The sequence below is a fragment of the Melanotaenia boesemani genome, chromosome 4, assembly GCF_017639745.1.
Source record: "Melanotaenia boesemani isolate fMelBoe1 chromosome 4, fMelBoe1.pri, whole genome shotgun sequence".
NCBI classification, from domain to species: domain Eukaryota; kingdom Metazoa; phylum Chordata; class Actinopteri; order Atheriniformes; family Melanotaeniidae; genus Melanotaenia; species Melanotaenia boesemani.
Genome location: NC_055685.1, coordinates 18,716,542 through 18,737,658, shown reverse-complemented (window position 1 = coordinate 18,737,658; position 21,117 = coordinate 18,716,542). Strand labels below are relative to the sequence as shown.

Below are 21,117 nucleotides of genomic sequence, written 5' to 3'. Positions count from 1 at the left end.
AACCACCACCTTGCTGACGTTGCAGCCTTGTTGGGACATAGTGGCATTCCCCCAATCATCCCGAACTCCATCGGACTTGTCTATCCAGTATAGCATGGGTTTCATCAGTCAATAAAACTGTTTGAAAACTAGTCTTTGTGTATTTTTGAGCTCACTGCAAACGTTTCTGTTTGTGAGCATTGGCTCAAGAGGGCTGAAATACAGCTTTATGCACAACTGCAGCCTCTGGAGTATCCTGCAAATCAAGAGATTCTTGGGATTCCATAAACACCAGCAGCTTCAAATACCTGCTTGCTGCTGCATTTGCCTAATGGAGACTTTCCTTAATATGCCTGAGTCTGAATGAACCTGTTTGCTCTTTAAATCAAAGATTTTTTATAGTGCAATGATCTTGCAGAATTTTTCCTAAAATGTCCAATCTTTTCATTACTTTCATGAGGCATTGTACTATTTCATGCTTTTCATTTGCGGAAAGATTCTTCTTTTTTCCCATACTGCATGGAACCTGTGACTTGCTTAATAATGTGGAACAATCTCCTTAAACTAAAACTCTGACACTAATTATTAAACTTGTCTGAGATTGTTGTCAGTGATCTAAACAGACAGGAAAAACAAAACTTGCAAAATCTTGCACAGAAAAACTAAAACTTAATGTTTCATAAATTGAAATTCTATGGTCTGGTACATAAATAAAGAAGAGGGACATTAATCTATGTGTTTGGTCACAGTTTTGCTATACATTGATGTCTTACACTAACATGCAACAAGTTAAATTAAATTAAAGAATTCCTCAGTACTGCAGGCGGCTATGGATCAGGATCTAGAGTGGATTATTCAGTAATCAAAAGGCTGGTGGTTCAGTCATGGCGCCACATAATAGATTATTGGGAATTATAGGGAATAGATTATATCAGGCACTTTGAGTGGTCAGTAAGATGAGCAAAGTATTTAATTATGTATAACCTGTATTTCAATGACATCTATATGTGTCCATTTGTGCATGCCTCTCTCTACAGCCACTCTGCTAAAGACTAGTTTGTTGATTAAAACAAAAAAAAAACAACAAAAAAACAGCTGCACTCAATAGACGACTCCCTGTGGAGCACGTCTGAGGAGCTCCATGCCAGTTTATTATTCACTTGTCATCAGTGTCTTAGCATGTTTGCTCCTTCATAGTGATACTTGATCCTGCTTTTAGTGGTTTCTGCTCATCTCTTTTTAAACTGGAAGCTTTATATTTCTCATAAAACAGAGGGAAATTTGTTGTGGCCTCATTTTCTACTCTGACTTGGTCATGGTTTTTCATGGTGCTTGTGTCAATCTAAAAACCTCCTTGGTCCCAGCCCAGTGGAAAAGGTTATCTGAGGACAGCTCTTACACAGTTCCTGTGTGGACTGGCAGCTCTGCCGTCCAATCATGTTTTTCAGCTCAGGCTGGGGAAGTAAAGACCTCCCTCCAGTGCCTGAGCGCTTCAGGTTGTGTGTGCACGAGGCTCATGTAACAACAGCTGGAGAACAGCCATTTAGCAGAGTTTTCCAAATCCCGACTCCAGCTTGACTCACACCGGACAACCTTTGATCAGAAATGGCATACATGTAAACACAATCACTAGCACTAAACAGCAGAAGGAGTCAGGTGCCCAGCATTAGGTAAATCTGTAAAGCTTACTTTAAGCATGTGTGATCCACATTGCTAAAAGGTGTTTAGGACTCTCAGGAATGCTGAGAAAGGTATATTTATTTGCAATGTAGATTAATTTATTAGTAAATGAAGCATAGCTATTGTTTTCTGTTTTAGAAAGAACATAGACACACACAGCATGTAATTGATAAAATAGAGAAATTTGCCATACTATTGTCACATTTTCCCACGTGCTGATGTGACACCTCAAATAATATATTTTCTTTATTATGTTATTTTTCTCCCAAACCAGATGTTGACTCATGAAAAGAAAAACACAATCATAAATTCCTCATAGGTTAAAAGCTGGAAATGGTAAAAAGCCATTTGTTTTCTTGATGCATGCCAAAGTAGTTTATTACTTGTTGATGAAACAAGTCAGTAATTATTTTACCACTACGAAATTGCATTTTCTCTCCATATTAAGCCTGTTGTTACATTGACAGGTACACCATATGTTTAGCTCATTGGGGATGATATAACATACTTTACTTCCTCCATGCTTTCAGTTCCTCTGGCCTGAACTGACCTCATGTCTCTCCAGTGGATATAATCTGACCTCCATCTCTTCCTTCTCCCTGGTGATACCTTTGTTCTTTGACATCAATGTGGGTTACACCTTTTGTGTTCAACCAAATAAGCAGCGACAATCTGATGGGCTTTATCAGTGTCTTTACCAGCTAACGGCGTTTTAAAGATACAGTATCATGACATAACATTATGATGTGCTGCAGTGATGCATATCAGTTCCTCTTGCTCTGTACATAAAGAAGTCATATATTAATAGCAGAATGTAAAATTTCTCCCCAGAAAATTTTATTCCTCAGAAATATGGTTCTTCTATAGAGAGGCATTGTTAAAGATTTTTTTTCAAAAACAGATTTATTAAGGAAGGAGGTATGGCAAGTTATGAAGCAATTGGTTGAAAGCTATCTGCACTTGTTTGTTTGTTTTCTAGTTAAATGAATCCTTCAGAACAGTGTATTTATAAGATAATGTCTTTACATGAGACTTTTTTTTTTTATCAGATCTGTGTGTGCATTACACATTTTCATACATTGCATCCAGTCCCGAAAAATGACTAGTGGCATTATACAGAGTGCAAGCATAGAAGAATGAGGAAAATCTCAGTACATGTGTAGAGGGAAAGACATTAGTAAACAAAATAACAGTTTCTATTTACACACCATTTTAACTTCTGTAACCTCATTTTTCCTGACAAGGAAACATAATTGTGTAGAAGCTAATCCAACACAGCTCTTTGTGTGCCATCCAAAGAAGAAGCAGTGCTTCTGCAAGGCCTTGATTTGCATACTGCTGGACTAGTGGTAACGTCTTTGAGAGGCTTTTTTTTTCCTTTTTTTTTTTGGTTGTTTGGTATTTTTTGGTGTCTGTAATTTTGAGCTGAATAAACCCAGATGAATGATGATGACAGAACAGACCAAGTGCTTTGTGAGTGCAAAATAAGATGACATTAATTCATGAGCGAATCCTCTCATTATATTCCATTGCATGTGAACAAGGCCAGCTTGCAACCACAGAAAAAAACCTCCACTGCCACTCCACTCCACGTCCACTGCCAAATGCCATTCAGAATCACATTAGAGGCATTGTTGTAAGACGAATACTGTATTTGAAAGGCTTTTTTCATGAATGGGGTCTGAACACTTGTTGCTTACATGTGTCAGGTTAAAGCTGATTTCTGCTTGGAAATTGGTATTGTATCTGCCCCAGTGACCAAAGGACTGCAGGCCAGATTACTATTGTTAATGTGAGGTCTCCACGGGAAATGGTGATATGGTTATTTCCTTTTAAATTAATTTGAATGTTCTCATAACTGATGTGTGCTGCAGCTGACGGACTACTGAGACTACTGAGCGGGTTTTTGCCAGATTGTGAGATCATTAACTAAAAGTAGATGCAAGGGGACTCTGTGAAAGTACTCTTCTAATTGACTGCTTTGTGGAAGCATTATTTGAATGAAAAGCTGAAATTAAATGGAGAATCTGAGGAATGTTTGATTTTTCATTGGATAGTCTTTTTACAGTAAAACTTTTTTTTGTTTTTTTTTTGTTTGTTTTTTTGGATGTGCTTAAAACATATTAGCCTCAAATTATGTAATAAAGGAACCATTTTAGAATACATTAAATAATATTTTTGTTCAGTTTTTCAAGGTGAGATTGAAAAAGCAGCAATCATCTGTGAGCCTACCACTTGCTAGGTTGATAAGAAAATGCATAAATTCAGAGGTAAACATGCTGTGTGAGTGCATGCAAACACAGTGCATCAATAAATTCTCTCCCTCTCAGATACACCCACTGTCACATGCATATCCACCATCACGCCACAGTGTGACTTTGGCTGTTTCATCAAGTGCATTTCACTTCAACAATTATTAACAAGATTAATGAGAATGGCCAAATCAGTTGACAGGAAAGCTCCAGAGTTTTCAGAATCGCCATTTGGTCTAGCCTATCTCAGCGCAAGTGTGTGTTTGTGTCGTATGTGCATGTGTGTGTGTGTGTGTGCATGGGAGGGTGGGGGTGGGGTGGGGAAGGGGATGGCTGCGTTGTGTTTCCTGTGTCGCAGTTTACTGTTTTTTAGAGCAAGAAAAATGGGCTTATGTAACGGTCATGTGATTTAGCCAGAAATAGTGGTGGGGCTACAGCTGCTGCCTCTCCTCCTGCAGCTCAGTTCCTTGGCTTTTGGCAGCAGCCAGACAGACACACTGCGCACCACTCCTGCTAGCTCAGAAAACAACTTCTGCTCAGTCCTGCTCACAAATATAAATTCTTTACTGTACATGCAGCAAAAATAATGCACAGAATGTACTTGTTGTAGAAAGCTGCATGTAAACAAATAAGCACTCATATGCTGACATGCAGTCTGGAGTTAAGAAAAAAGAAGGAGGATCCAGCAAGATACAGATTATTATGCACCAATATAAAAACATTTGCTTGTTAATCAGGATATCCACATTCGTAAAATATAATATTAACACACAGTTTAAACCCAAGCTTGAAGGGAGGTAGGCCTTGCCTTTGGGGTCACAAAGGTCACACATTGCCTGTGTGACCTTTGTTGTGATCTGTGCTGTGTTGTGATTCATTTTATGGAAGCAGATACAACATTTTGAATTTTTTTATATTGGCCTGGTGGAGCAGCGTTGTCTATATCTGTGTGCATGTGTGTTTGCCCTCATGCATGTGTGCATATAGTGTGATGGAGTGAATGGCTATATGTGTGCATGAGCCTGTCTGTGTGTGGGTGTACGGTGCTCAGAGGCTGGCAGACGTGTGGAAAAGGAGGGATGAAGATGCAGGCGTAGAGGAGGAAAGAAGTGGAGGATGAGGAGGAGGAGAGATAGAAAAGGGTGGGGGGTAGCTGTACAGTGAAGAGCCAGTAGAGCGGAAGGAAGCTCTCTGAAATGGGAGATCATTGGGTTTAGCCGAGGGCTAGGCAGGAGGCAGGAGGGATTCTTGCCATGTTAGCATCACTGTCAGGAAGAGTCGAGCTGCAGCCAGTGTCCTGGTTCCACCAAATCCCTCACTGCTGTTCATTGTATAATACAGTAATATTTGTACATTATTGTAGGTGAGAGCAAAATAAAGACTTTTTCTAAAATTTTCAACCCTAAAATCTTAGGGGTCTCTGGTCTTTCCCACTTTTATGTCCCAGATCTCTTTTCTACAAATCCTTTGAAAAGAACCATATTTGTTCTGTGTCATGCAGCAGATGTGGTCACCATCAAACTGATGTGTTGTCTTGTCTTTCTGTAGGTCAGCACAACTACCTTTGTGCCGGGAGAAATGACTGTATCATTGACAAGATCCGAAGGAAAAACTGTCCCGCATGCCGTGTACGGAAGTGTCTGCAAGCTGGGATGAACCTTGGAGGTGAGGAGTCACCACCTCATTCCAAATTTGTCCTGTCACATGTCTCCAAAATTACTTTTGACTTAACTTCACTCTGCTTATAAGAAATGATGGATAATTAAAATGTAGGTCTAGCTGAAGTCAAAAGAAGCCCAGGGATGCTGAGTCATATGATGTTAGTGTTTATATAGTGTATCTGAGCATAATATGCATAATGTGTCCACAGAAGGTGTAGATCTACAGTACTGTATAGTATGATGTCTTCTAATAAAGCCTGCAGACAAGTCAGTGTTGCACTTAAAGGAAGATGACGCTAATTGAGAAGGATTCGCTGAAAAAGAAAATGTGTTTGTGTTTTTTTTCTTTTCATGTATAGCTAATGTCATATTCCACTTCAGGGTCACTATGACATACACAAAGCTGTAAGCCAGTTGATGCTCGCTCTCAAAGCAAAGTTTATTCTTCTATTTGCATTTAAGCCTGAATGCAAATAGAAGAATAAATGTTACTACAGAATTCTGCTGAAACCCTTCATTATTGTAACTAGTCAGATGTGTAATAAAATGTTAGTGTAAAAACTTGCAGTGACTAAAGACGTAGCAGCATGGTGGTCATTATATTTGACCTTATCTAAAGAACTATACATAGAAAACTGGTTTATGAAATGTGTCACATTAGAGAATGCAATGTAACAGTCTGCTTGTCAAATAAGGTAATTTTTGTCACATAAATACCAAGATGGGCTTTGTAAGCCTCAACTCTGACACATCCGTCCCCCTAGCCTGATCTCTCCAGTTTAAGAAAGTTTTGTGAACTTAATGGTTTACCATGTAAAAGATACCTGGTATTAATTAGTCATCAAACATGCAGCTAGTCTAATTTAACACATTTTTTGCCCTTTTTTTAAATGTTTAAAAAAGCTGGAGATAAAATGTTTGACTACTGAAAATATTTATTCATTCATTCTCTGAACCGCTTAGTCCATTAAGGGTCGCGGGTAAGCTGGAGCCTATACCAACATTAACAGGTGAGAGGCAGGGTACACCCTGGACAGGTCACCAGTCCATCACAGGGCCAACACATAGACAATGTCTATTCAGGGGACAAACAACTATTCACTCCTAGGGAGAATTTAGAGTCATCAATTAACCTAACATGCATGTCTTTGGACGATGGGAGGAAGCCGGAGTACCCGGAGAGAACCCACACATACACGGGGAGAACATGCAAACTAACTCTACACAGAAAGGCCACTGCCCTCAAGGTTCGAACCTCCCTCCCACAGCCGAGATGCAAACCATCGACCTCCTTGCTGTGAGGCTGCAGTGCTAACCACCACACCACCATGCAGCCCACTACTGAAAATATTGGAAAAAAATCCCATTCTTTGAGCAAAATGTAAAACTTTTGATTTAATAGAAAAGTGTATAGCTTGTTGTTAAAGTTAAAAACAACCAAGATTTGGTTATAGTTTTTAGGTATTAGAATATTACATAGTTATTTAGTCAGATAAAAGATCCCACTGTTCATTATAAAATCTGTTATAAAATTTGAGTGGGCACATGGAGAGCTTTTAAAGTAATTAGGCTGAGATACAAATATTTGTTTCTACTGTATGTTCATGTCACTGCCAGGATCCTATAGATACGATAACTCAGTTTTTACTGGGGCCCGATTGATTCTATTATTTATTTATTCATTTACTTGAACTTCCCATAGAGAACATAACAACAAAAAGTAGTATTCAAACATTAGGAAATACGGTGTTAAAATAAAAATAGTGACAGTGAGAAACATATACATTTCCAAATTGAGTTTTTAATTAAATAACTTGGGTCTTAATTTCCATGCCAGCATATTATTCAAAGAATACGTTGCTGTTTTTGGAAATGAAAGTGGGACAATTAAGCAGACATGAATTTAAAAACAAGGAAAAAGGGTTGTCAACCTAAAACCTCATGATATTGTAGTCATATTGTTATAGTAGCAAATTGTATCTATATTGAATTAAACAGTATATAACATCTGTGGTACTAAAAACATGAGAATTTAGATGAGAACAAAATTTTCACTGGAAGCTATTTCATATTGAAAGAATAAACAGATGTTTAATAATCATTTCCATGAAAAGAAAACAAGTTAACTTCATCCACATATCTATGGAACTGGCTAAACACATTTTTTGTTAAACTTAAATGAATTTCTTGCAACACTAGCCTTTTTATGTCTTGTAATTAGAAAATATGAGTCCATGTTCTATAACGTAGAAAATTGTTACAAGATTCCTTAAAATAAGAATAAAAATGTTCTGCAACTTTATTCATAACGCACTTTAAAAACAACAAAGTTGACCAAGGTGCTACAATGTGCAACATAACATTAAAATAAAAACATTAAAAATAAATAGCATATGAAGTTCAACTTAAAATACAGTTTAACAATAATAATAATAAAAAAAAATAAAATTAGCTAAAATCAGATGAAAATGTTAACATGTCATGCTGTACCAAAGTCCAAATTGAACAAATGGGTTTTAAGAAGAGACTTAAAAACAAATATAGACGAGGCCTGTCTACTGTATAACGGAGTGGTCAGTAGTGTGGGCTGCTTACAGGCTTTAATTCAACATTACACTACTCTGCAGCAGGTTACCATGGTAATCTACAGTACCAGTGACTAAAGTAAGCCAACATTTCCAAACAGGAAAGCATGAGTAAAAGGTGTTAAATAAAATTATTTCATTTTAGCTCCCGTTTACTTGCTTGACTTGCCAGCGTACGGTTGTTAGTGTTGAAGAACAGGCTGTGGGATTGGGTATACTCTTAAAATCCCAGTTATTTTTTCTTTAAGAGGCCTGTTCTTCATAACATAAACTCTGTCTTTTATACATTGATATATAGGACTGGTCTGCCATAATTAGTTCACCCAAAACTGGGCCAGTAGTATTTACACGTAGTCTCTTAAATTCTAACTTCAGGGAGTAACCATTAGCCACAGAAAAAGTGCAGATTTTGAATACCAGCCGCTTACAGGACTGACAAAGCTACATTTACATGCATTTTAAGTTAACCACCTCAGATTATTCTTACTTATCTTTCCCAAATTAAAATTGGACAACTCATGTCTCACCTCACAGATCTATGGGACAGACGTTTTTGTTTGTAAACTGTCTCTTGAAGCAGATGAAACAACCTTTCAGTTGCATAGAATGAATGTTTGCTTCATCGCTCCTTCCAGTTTAATTCATGAGATACTCCAGAGCCTATATTTTGTTATAGTGGGATCAGAATCCCCATAAAACTGTAGAATACAGAAAGAACATGACCAGTGGAGGCAAAGAGTGATTGTGGAGAACTGGATTTGCAGAACACTGCTGAATGTAATGTACATCAGAGGGGATTTAGACATGGAGAAACTCGATGCTGGCTAAAAAACAAATAAGGGGAGTGTACTGCACCACACCAGTTTTACCAGTTAGTTTCATGTCCCAGAAATGGAATTCTACTCCACTGCCTTAGACTGCACCTGGAGACAGTGGTCTTTGTGCTGCTCTAGAAATGAACTAATTAGGCTAATTTCAAACAAATTTTTTAAGAAAATGAAGGAACAACAAACTGCAACAAAGAAAATCGGCACTTAAATATTATCTATGTGTTTCATCTAATGATGCAACCATAAAATATCTGTCACATTGCAGTTAAAACCCTGTGTTACACATTAAAAAAAATTAACCATTAACACTGCTTTAATAAGAGTTATTGTATTCTCCACAGCACGAAAATCCAAGAAGTTGAAGCTGAAGGGAGTCAGTGAGGACCTGCAGGGCTCTAAAGATGGCCAAATTGCCACAGGTGGCATTGGAGGAGGTTACCTGTCCTCAGAAAAGGAGCTGAATGCCAGTGCTGCCAATGCCCTGGTGCCCCATGGACCTGGGTTGGTCACACCTTTTCTGCCGCCCTCCATCTGCAGTGTGTTGGAGCTGATTGAACCTGAAGAGGTGTACTCCGGCTATGACAACACACAGCCTGACACAACTGACCACCTGCTGTCCAGTCTCAACCGCCTGGCTGGAAAGCAGATGGTACGCATGGTGAAGTGGGCCAAAGTACTTCCAGGTTAGTGAGCAGTAGAGTGGTGGGCTGAAGCCTAAATGCTGTTTTTCGTGGGGGATTCTGGAGAGGAGTTAAACAGGTGCCTCCAGCTATAATTGTATGTATATATATATATCTATATATATATATAGATATATATATATATATAGAAAGCGTGAACTAAGGTGTTTAGTTAATTTATATTTTTAAAGGTTGTGTTTAACATGTGCAGTTTCCGTTTTTAAGGTTGAACAATGATTTTCCCTCAAGTTTTTATTAGTCTATAAAAAGGCTTTAGGGAGTTTATTAGATTAAAGTGGCTGATAAATGTCATGATTATCATTGCAATGAAAATCTGAACTTCTCAACCAAATAGTCTGTTAATTTTTTGTATTCTGAATGCTTTTTTGGATTTACAATTTACAGTGGTAATGAAATGTAATGGCAAATATCTGTTTTATTTGTAAAAGTATCAAAGACAGTGGTAAGTGATAAATAATATAAGTCTAATCAATCAAGGAGGGGGTTGGGGCGTTGTTTGCGCAAAGAATGTGCTGCAGTGAAAATTGTAATTATGAGCTGGGGTTTTAATGAAAGTAAGATGCCTTCACTTTTGATCTTTTTTAAGATGCAGCACTGCTAGTTTTGTCAGGGTGCACAATTTTCATTTTAAATATTACAGAAGGGAAATTATCCTTTAAAGCTTCAACAAGATTAGAAGAGAATCCCATTTTACCATTAAATAGAATGAAGATGAGAATTTTCAAACAGAACTCATTAACATTACCGTTGACAGATTTTCAATTTGACAGAGATGTATCTCATAAATTTTAATGTATAAACCACACTGCAGGAAGAAAATAATGTTTGAAAAGGGATAAACAAGTTTTCCTAAAATGCCAGGCAGTAGTAGATACATTGAAAGGTGCCTCACAGGTAGCTCTTTGAGCCTGTTTAATTTGCTGTATTGCAAATATTTGATACCTCCTCGGTGTCTGCTTGCCATATCCGGACGTATAAATAGAAGCCAGACAGAAGGGTCAAAATGGGTACCTTCGACTTTCAGATATGCTACCGCTTGCATTGGTTTACATTTGGATGTGGCAGGACTAACACACAGAGCAGCATGGACCAGTGATGTCAGTAACAACAATATGTTTAAGAAAAGTCTGTTACTATTTTAGCCATTAAGAGCTACATTATTACCACCTACTTACTATCACTCCTTACAGAAGAATCCCTTAAGACAGTTAAGCCAGACATTTGACATACCTTTCACACAAATATTCCTCAATAAATGACTGTTCTGGCAGTTTGACATCCCTATAGACAGAAATATAACCTAAGCTTCCATAAGTCTCTTGTGTGTCCTCACTTGGCCTGTGTTTTGCATGAGGAGGAGGTTCTTGCCAGAGTTTGATTGAGGGTTTGGCAAGTTTCCTATTTGACTCTATTTTGGGAGCTTCATAGACAACATGCCGATAACCGCAGGCCTAGTGGGATTTGCATAAAACAAGAATGGGTGAATACCTGTCATTGGTTATCATGTCAACACAAAACCTGGCACAAGACTGCACACTTAATCAAAGATTAACAACACTTAATGCTTAGAGCTAGGTAAACGTGCACACATATGCACGCACATGCACGTGGTGAGGTAAATAGATTAAGTTGCTGCTGTTTAAAATCAAAATCTGTTTAATCAGTGTTTGACTATTGTCTTCTACATTTAAACTCAATGTTGCCATTTTATCACCCTTATCTCTGTGTGCTGTTTGTATTTTTGTGTGTTAGGCTTCCGGGGCCTGCCAATCGAGGACCAAATTACCCTGATCCAGTACTCATGGATGTGTCTGTCCTCCTTTTGCCTCAGTTGGCGCTCCTACAAACACACAAATGGACAGATGCTCTACTTTGCTCCTGATCTCATCTTTAACGAGTAGGTTTACACTTTCAAATCTGTAAGAAATTACACCCATGAATCTGTAGTTATTTAAATCTCCCTTTGCTGAAAATCAAGTTTTTTAAACTAGTCAATAATGTCCAAAAAACTTTTTGTGTTTGTGTGTGGGTAGGTGTTAAAAGAAAAATCATGACTAAAATCATCCATTGATGCTGCGGTATGGCTCAGGATTCTTGCCTTATTCTTGCCTTGAGTCTGCAAGGCATCATCTACAGTCCTATTGTCCAAAAAAAAAAAAAAAAGGTCAGACAGCCCATATTTTTAATTCGTAATGTAGGGCTTTTTGCATGTGCTGTAAGGAATATGTTAAATAAGCAAGCATCAGACAGAAAGTAGGGAAGTTACCACTAGTTAGGATAACAGTAAAAGTAAGGCTGAGCGAAAAGCTCTGGGTTTAGCCTGTGGCTGAACAAACTGTGCAAGCTGCAGGCTGGAAGGCTGGGCTGCCTGGGAACCGCCCGACCAACAACACTGGATTTTCTAATATGGAAGAAAGCAACACGAAGTAAATACATCACCATTCGGATACTTCCACTTGTATACAACTCTTGTAGTTTAGCTTCCATTTCTTGAGAATATTGTTGAATTATTCCAATATTAGAAGTGCTACACAGAGCAAAGCGAAACCACTGTTGGTGTAAACAGGACAGTCAAATCTGTTGATTGGGTTATGAGAACGAAAGATTAGTTTTTTAATTGCAAGAACTTTGAAATGTGCAATTTTGAGGAAGACAGGTTTTTAAGCACTCAGAGAGCGCAAACCTCCACCAAGCCATAGAGTTACTTACGTGAGAAAACACCCCATCAGTACTCTTTATTTTGAACATTCTGGATCACCAGATCCACAATATCAACATGATCCAGGTCAAACAATTTCAGATTATATGAACATTGTCTGATGAGCTAGAAGCCGTCATAGCAAAATTATCCATATCTCCCAATACTAAAGAATCCTTAAAAATTTTCTGGTAGTGATCTGGATCACCCCCAAACAGTTTTCCTGGAAATTTTATCAAAATCCATCCATAACTTTTTGAGTTATGTTGCTAACAGACAGGTGTACAGACAGATGGCACCAAAAACATAACCACTGCCAGTGTTGTGCATTGAATTTCTTCATTTTTCTGTGAACGCTGAACTGAACGCAAAGCATTTATAAAGAACGTGAACTCATTTGGATTATGTGAGGTCTTGTTACAGTCACTGTCTACATTTTCAACGATGCTACACTGACTTCACACTTCATTAACCACCATGCATTGCACACTCTAGCATAACAAACCGCGAATGCAAAGTCGGTGCAGTCCTGCTCTGAAATGGGAAGTGGAGGTTAAAGAAAAGGAGCTGCAGGACAGCAGCATGCACATCACATGCTTCATGTACTACATACTGTCTGCAGAAGATTCCAACAGTAAAATCTAACATTTCTTTGCAAGTTTTGTGCAATATATATATATATATATATATATATATATATATATATATATATATATATATATATATATATATAGTGTTTCAGGTTCTGTAGACATGGACTGGTACTTGTTGCAGTTTTGTGACATTGGCGCTTAGAGGGTTATAACAACTGAAATGAAATTAACTATAAAATTGTTCAAAATTGAAATGGTGAACAATGTGAACTATTCATTTTAGACTGAATGAACTGAATTTTGAACTAACTCATGAGAAGCATGAACTTGCACAACACTGACTTACTGGTGTGGTCTTTAAATTATACAGGTCTTAAAAAGTTGCAGCAAGCCTGATGTTAAATAGAAATGTTTTCTTACATGGGAAAATTAACATTTCAAAGCATTGACATCTGTCAAGTCATAGTTTTATCAGTAGTTAGATAAGCATAAAATAATCTAATTTTGTTAAATATTTGATGTTTTCTTTAACATTCAAAATTGCCTATTAATATTGGAAATTTAAAAACAAAGCTATGTTTGTTTATCAGAGGAATTAATTAATGGGCACAGTAATTTGTTAGTCAGCCTTGACTGTCAATGTTTATTGACTTCTGTCATTTGCTAAAGTGGCTTTTTAGTTGCTAAATTCTAATGTGAATTTATGCATAAACACATTTAATTGAATTCAGAGCAAGGAGTGTATTTTCCAGCTGTGCTATTTTTAACAATCCATTATGATAAGTGAAAACAATTTAGACCAAAAGGAGTTTTTGTGGTAATGACGTTATTTTCTGGATGTTGTAATGTACTTGAACAAGGTCATAATCTGGCTGCAGAGTTTTGCAGTTTCCCAAGGAAATACTGTACATTTGTACTTTTTGATGGTTTTATAATTGCAGACAAAAATGATCAAAGCCTTGCTGTAGCACCAACAGCCCACTTGATCTGTGTTAATTTGTATGAACAGGACGGAAAGTGGAAAGGAAAGGTACTGTATGTGGGCCTTTAATCTGGTTGTAGCTACAGGCCATGGCTGGTGATGAATTGGATGTTATAGAATTAATCAATGTGCAGAAAAGTAACCTCTGTAGGCAGCCTGCTGTAGAGGAGCAGGATCAGACAGGGCAGGGTTTAAAAGCTTCAACTAATAGCTTGTGTAAGTCAATGCCATTGGGTCAGTTTGCCCCAGATAAATGAATAAATAAACAGAAGTAAAAATGTTACACTACAGGTACAAACTTTATGTGCCCGTGTTTTATTTCTCTATGTGTTTATTTCACAGCAGATATCTTCTGGTTCACTAATCAATTTAGTGCCAAATGGATTGTAGTTCATTACAATTTTTATGCTATTCAGTAGAATGACAGAATGGCATTTTAGATTTTCTGGAAAGTGCTATTTAGAATATGTCATTGGGAAAGTGCTGTTTTGAAAAAGTTTAAATACAAGAAATAAATCTGTAATTGCAACTTCTTCAATATAGTGAAACTAATATTTATATACTGAGAATAATGTTTTTTGCTCTGTGTTATTGTGCAGTGTGATGCAGTTTATGAATAGTGAGTCCACCCCATTGGCAGATGGGCCTGATATTTGGCTTGACAGAGCAGAGAAGATGTAGACTGGCTGTTGATGGCCTGGATTTTAATTACATGCTCCATGCTCTGTCAGGGCAATCTGGATGTCACTGCCATCCGTGCTGTATTTTTGGGCCACAGTGCTGGCTGTTTATGTCCAGAAAGTTATTCTTCGGGCCACTGACAATTTTCTCAGATATAGAGCCAAAATAGGTCCAGAAATGTTGTCCAACTAGTCTATTTGGAATAGGGCAATGTAAATGTGATTTTTATAACAGCTGAGCATTTGTTAGAACAGGACTAAAGCATTTATTAGATAGAGAATTCATTCACTCACCTATTGGACTAAAATCTATTTTTTATTGTCCCAAAGTGCTGTAAAAGCAGATGAAAATTTCTAATTGAAGACCAGTTAAGTATGCAAATTAATCATTTCCATTTGGGCCATGATGTGTGGTGAATGCCCTACCAGATAAAAAATAATTTCCTATATTCAGTTAATGAGTCAACATCAACTTAATTTGATGTTTATGTCTTTGTAAAACATAATGTGATTGTACTTGTACAAATAATAAATTTAGGATTTATGTTATAATATGGAAATTAAATATATAAAATGAACAACAAAATCTTTTCCAGTGTTATCATGAAGCAGCAAAGCAGCCAATCAGGATGGCTTTGTCCGAACCTGTGAGTGCTTGGAATTGTGGCCCATTTATAGTGCTGCACTGAGTTGAGTTAGCATGCTGACAGAACTGAGCAGAGACAGTACACTGAGTGTGTGCACAGGTGTGTGGCAGCACGCAGAGGAGACAACAATGAGGAAGAAAATGAATAAAACTGAGGGACTGTGTTATTGTCGTACATCTACACAGACAGGTACAAACATGGAAATTCATTCTCTGTGCGTAGAATTAATTTTTGTTTACTCCGATGAATTTATTTTTTCCGTAAAATATTTTCTACTCAAAATGTAACTGACATGCTTGCAAAAATTTTTTGCCTGCCCCTCTGTGCACTCAGAAATGAAGCACAATAATAATGCCTAAAAAATGGATTAATCGAATTAAATAGATTCAAATTAAGTAAATCAAACATTGATTCATAAAACTTAGAGATAGATTTTTTTTTTATATACCCCCTTTTCCAGTAACGTGACCCTACTTTTGCGTATTGTGACTAAAATGTGAGACAGTGCGAGTGAATTTTTCAACTACTCGCGCAATGGCGACCAATAAATTTGCAGGTCTTTTTCTTGTAGTAGTTATAACTGAATTTATTTTGTCGCTAACAAACTTCTGCTCCCCTCTTCAGCCCAGTAGTTCACAGTAATTCCCAAATTAGCTGTTGGTTTGCCGACTCAAACTAACTTCAGTATGAGAAAAGGAGACGAACACCCATGAAGAAGACGACAGCCAATGTGTGTGTGGGCAGGGACCAGTGACCACTGTGATTGGCGTATGTGTGGACAGAAACGGGTCTTGGGGGAATTTATTATTAATCAGTGTTGCCAACTTAGCAACTTTGTCGCTATATTTAGCGAGTTTTCAGACCCCTCTAGCGACTCTAGTCTGATGCTATTAATCTGAATCACGTGACGGCATGTCATAGCTGCTCTCTGTGTCCACAGCACTGAGCACACACACACGGACATGTGCGTAAGGCAAGGCAAGGCAGTTTATTTGTATAGCACATTTCATGTACAGGACAATTCAAAGTGCTTTACATAAAACAAAGACATTACAGATATTTAGAATAGTAAAAGGCATCAACACATAATCAACACATAATCACAATAAAATAATAAATTACATTAAAATGATTAAAAGCAAGATAAGTTAAAAAAAAGTTACCGTGCAGATTTCATGCATAGGCGCATGAGAAAAGAAAAGTTTTTAACCTGGATTTAAAAATGTCTACATTTGGGGAAAGTTTAATCTCCACTGGCAGTTTGTTCCATTTGTTTGCAGCATAACAGCTAAATGCTGCTTCTCCATGTTTAGTCTGGACTCTGGCCTGGACTAGTTGACCAGAGTCTTTGGATCTAAGAGCTCTGCTAGGTTTATATTCTCTGAACATATCACAGATGTATTCTGGGCCTAAACCATTCTGGGATTTGTAAATGATCAGAAGGGTTTTAAAATCTATTCTGTGACTGACTGGAAGCCAGTGTAAAGATTTTAAAACTGGTGTGATGTGTTCAGATCTCTTAGTCCTGGTTAAAACTCTAGCAGCAGCGTTCTGGATGAGCTGCAGATGTTTAATGCTCTTTTTAGGAAGTCCTGTTAAAAGACCATTACAGTAATCCAGTCTACTGGAGATGAATGCATGGATGAGTTTCTCTTGGTCTTTCTGGGAGACTAAACTTTTAATTCTGTTGATGTTTCTGAGCTGGTAAAAAGCTGTCTTAGTGACAGCTTTGATATGGCTGCTGAAAGTCAGATCTGAGTCTATCAACACTCCCAGGTTACGAACTTGGTTGGTAATTTTAAGAGCCCGAGTCTCCAGGTGTTTGCCAATGCTGACCCTCTTCTCTTTGCTACCAAACAGAATAATCTCAGTTTTGTCTTCATTTAATTGTAGGAAATTCTCCCTCATCCAGGTGTTTATTTGCTCCAGACACTGACACATTAAGTCTATTGGACTGCAGTCATCTGGTGACAGAGACACATAAAGTTGTGTATCATCTGCATAACTTTGATAATTAATGCTATAGTTTTGTAATATTTTACCCAAAGGGAGCATATACAAGTTGAACAGAAGAGGTCCAAGGACTGACCCCTGGGGGACTCCACAAGTCATGGCCACTCGTTCGGATTCATAGCTGCCGATCGTAACAAAATAACTCCGGCCTTCTAAATAGGACCTGAACCAGTTAAGGACCGCTCCAGAAAGTCCAACCCAGTTTTCCAGCCTGTGCAACAGGATTCTGTGATCTACAGTATCAAACGCAGCACTGAGATCCAACAGAACCAGGACTGATACTTGACCAGAATCGGTATTCAACCTAATGTCATTTAACACTTTGACCAGAGCTGTTTCAGTGCTGTGATGAGGTCGGAAGCCGGACTGAAATTTATCAAGATTTCCACTTTCATTTAAAAAGTCATGAAGCTGGTGAAATACAACTTTTTCAATAATCTTGGAAAGTACACACAGGTTTCCGTCAGAGGGCAGAATGCACGCGACGGAAAACACGTCAACCAGCTGAAAATCAGACAAAAATACGAGAGTTTTCTAAATTCTCTCAGGCAGATGAAGACGGAAGCATCTTGCTCCAGTGAGGAGCAGATGGAGTATTTTTCCTGCTCTGGTGTTAAACCAGTAGCGTCAGGGTCTCTTCACATGAATGAGCACAGCTGAACAAGATGAATCTACATCATTCTAGGAACTTCTGAGTCGTATTACGGCTTTAAATTGATCCAGTTTTCTTTGAAAGTTTTATAAACATCAACATGTTATCAGAGATCTGAACTTTAAGAATATTTAGAGTGACTCCACTGAATCAGGACATTTAAAAAGTTTAACTTTTTTTCTGTCCTGTGGGTTTTTTTTTTTAATTATTTTTTATCTCTGAAATCATGGAAACACTGTATTGTTATGTTATTTCAGAAATGCTTGATACCCAGCCCTAATAATGCCCTAAATCTTCATGAAGTAAAGTTCTTAGTTCTTTCCATCCAGTATTTTTCCACAGTCGAAGTTTTACTTTGCTGTTCAAACAGCCAAGAATTGCTGTCTTTTCAGGTTTCCTTACCATTCTTACATATACCACATAGTACACCATAGTACAATCCTCTTCTGCTCTGAACTGTACAGATATGGCACTGCAGCATTTTTGGAGGCTGTACTTCCAGGATTTGCTCGTATTCATCTAAATTAGAAACTGTCAGTTCTTTGAAAAAATTTTAAAAATTGCTGGCAAATCATCTTGCGCTTGGACAACCTATTGATGTTTTGTGCAATGAGAGTCTTTCTAATCACATTTTTGCCTTCTTAATGATGACAAAGTCAAAAAGAAACTCTTCAGAATTGAAGCAGTGACGTTGGTGGTGCCTGTTCAAACTAGAGGAGCTGTCCAATCAGATCAGGCTGGGCTTTTTGGAAGCGGAGTGGCTTTAGTTCTGCTTTTCAGTAACAGTGACAGTAAGTGACAAATAAATTAAATAAATATAATATTGTCATGTTTTTATAGGTTTCTTAATGAAAAAATTTTTTTAATTTTTTTTGTATAATTTATTGGCACATCAATTTGTTTATTGAGCTAATTTTATATTTCTGTATTCATTTGAACATTTTGGCAGTTCTGGTTCTCCATAGATTGTTGTTTCTCTGTCATTTAAAAGTTCAATGGAAACAACAAACTCTGTTATTTATTTTCACATAAAAGCACACCTACTCTGAAAATCAAGTTTTTGGAAGGCACTCCCTGCTTCTGAAAAGCCGTCTTTGCTTTGGTTGGTCTGTTCAGCTTAATTAAATAAAAACTACCAACCGTTTTGCATTAGTTCTGCAGTATTTCACAATTCAAAGGAGGATTTATTTGGGTACAAATTTAGTAAACACTCCCAAGTGCAAGATGAGTCAAAAAATTATTGAGCTTTTTTCAGGGAATGACAAAATACCAAAATAATCCAGTCAATTAAGGACCACTTTCAAAGTTATTGTTGACCCTTATACTGGATTATACTGGAATATAGAGCAAGACATTGCAATTTGTTTGAAGGCAACTTAAAATGGCTTATATGCATTATGTTTCCTGGACCAACTCAGATATCAGATGGTATTCTATCAACTCAGACCACCCCACCCCCCCAGTCAAAATTAAAACAATAATAAAATAAATAAAATGGTGATTTGCAGCTTTTAGAAACCAATATTTGGTTTCATGACTGAACATAGAAAGCGTCATCTTAAATTAAATGGTGGCAAAACATCCTAAAAAATATTGGGATAAGGGCCACGTTTATCATTATTGTTGCATTCCTTTTACAGTCCTTCATGTAAAAGATGTGCTTCTAATTAAGCTTATCCAATGTACCATGTTCTTCCAGCTGTTTTTGTATGTTTTTTATTAAGTGCAGCTTTGTTGTCCTGTTCCAACTTTTTTTGGATGTGTTGCCATCATTAAATTCAAGCTGAACTATCTTTCAAGAGTAAAATATTTCATTTTCAAAATTTGATTTTTCCTGTATTTTATTGTTTGTAATATTGGTTGATTTACAAATTATTCTTTTCTGATTATATTTTATACAACTTTTGTGAAATTGGGGCTGTACAATGGACCATTTACTCAGGGCCTCGAATGCTAACAGCATCCTTCTGGTGCCTCTAAAGAGATTCATCAACTGTATCGCTGAGGAGAAAAATTAATTTTAGATTTGTGATTTTTGTGGACATATTTTTGTGAACAGTGATTATGACTAAAGTTTAATTTATCAGTTTTGTGCACTTTTCTAAACGTCCTACCATTTGAAAAAGAGAGTTTAAGACAGAATCAGTGAGATGAGGACAAGCTCAGAAATTGAGAAAAAGGGAAAGAAAAAGGAAGAAGAGAGTATGCTGCTTTATTTATTTTTATTTTTTTTCTCTGTTTCTCTCTCCTTAAAACCAGCACCTCATTTTGGCCAGTGATTCAGCAAAACTGATTTCAGGAAGAGAAAGAGACAGAGAGAGAGGGAAAATGTGTGGAGACTTTAGAAACTCTGGCATAAAGTTCTATCAAACAATATTATCCTACACTTTGCAAAACTAGTGACACACAAAGTGCTGCTCAGGAGGGAAACTTTTACACAGATTATGCTGTCTACTCCACTGGGAAAAAGATATACTCTTTTGTAATCAGCTGATTCTAGTTTCCTCTATAACATAGTAAATATAATTTATCCTTCACCTTCATTGCCAATGTAAAGATGTTGTTTCTACATACTGTGAGTGAAGCTAAACTAAAGTCAAACCACATCAAAGTATATTCACTTTAGTCTTGATGTGATGGGGATTTATAGGGAGAAGAGACAAACAAATAAAGAGAATCTTGGGCATCTGTAGAGCACGTTTCTTATTGGAATAAGCTTTTCCCTCTCCACTGTTTCTTTCCTGTTTTTATGAACTCTGTGATGTAACCAAGATTTTTATACTGATAAAATGTCTTTGAAATGGAAGAGAAGTTGGAATCATAGGCATGAAGATCACACACTGTTAGTGTGCACACTTAATATTGTATTTTTCACACATCATTACACATAGGCCTGTTTAACAAACATGTCCATGTATAGCCAACATAGAGTATGTTAATATGTGTCATTGCTGTTAACACACATCTCTTTAGAATCACATGGCCCCTCTAAAAAAGTGTTTCTATGGTGACTAGGGTTATATACAATGTCTTCTGTAGTCTGCCACAGCTTTGGAAAAGTGGTGCATCTGTGCCGTGATACTGTATGCAGCACTCTGCAATCTGGGGGGATTTGGTATTCTGCTCTTAGCCCAGACAGGCAGGATCCTTCTCTGCACTATATG

At 37.3% G+C, this 21,117-nt stretch overlaps 1 protein-coding gene across 1 annotated transcript in view; it reads left to right on the top strand.

The window, feature by feature from the left end:
* nr3c2 (nuclear receptor subfamily 3, group C, member 2) overlaps positions 1–21,117 on the top strand; it is a 96,165-nt gene that overhangs the window by 58,594 nt on the left and 16,454 nt on the right. The window contains exons 4-6 of the mRNA XM_041982703.1: positions 5,460–5,576; positions 9,329–9,670; positions 11,441–11,585. Coding sequence (XP_041838637.1) covers positions 5,460–5,576; positions 9,329–9,670; positions 11,441–11,585 — 604 coding nt within the window. The remainder of the gene's footprint in view (positions 1–5,459; positions 5,577–9,328; positions 9,671–11,440; positions 11,586–21,117) is intronic.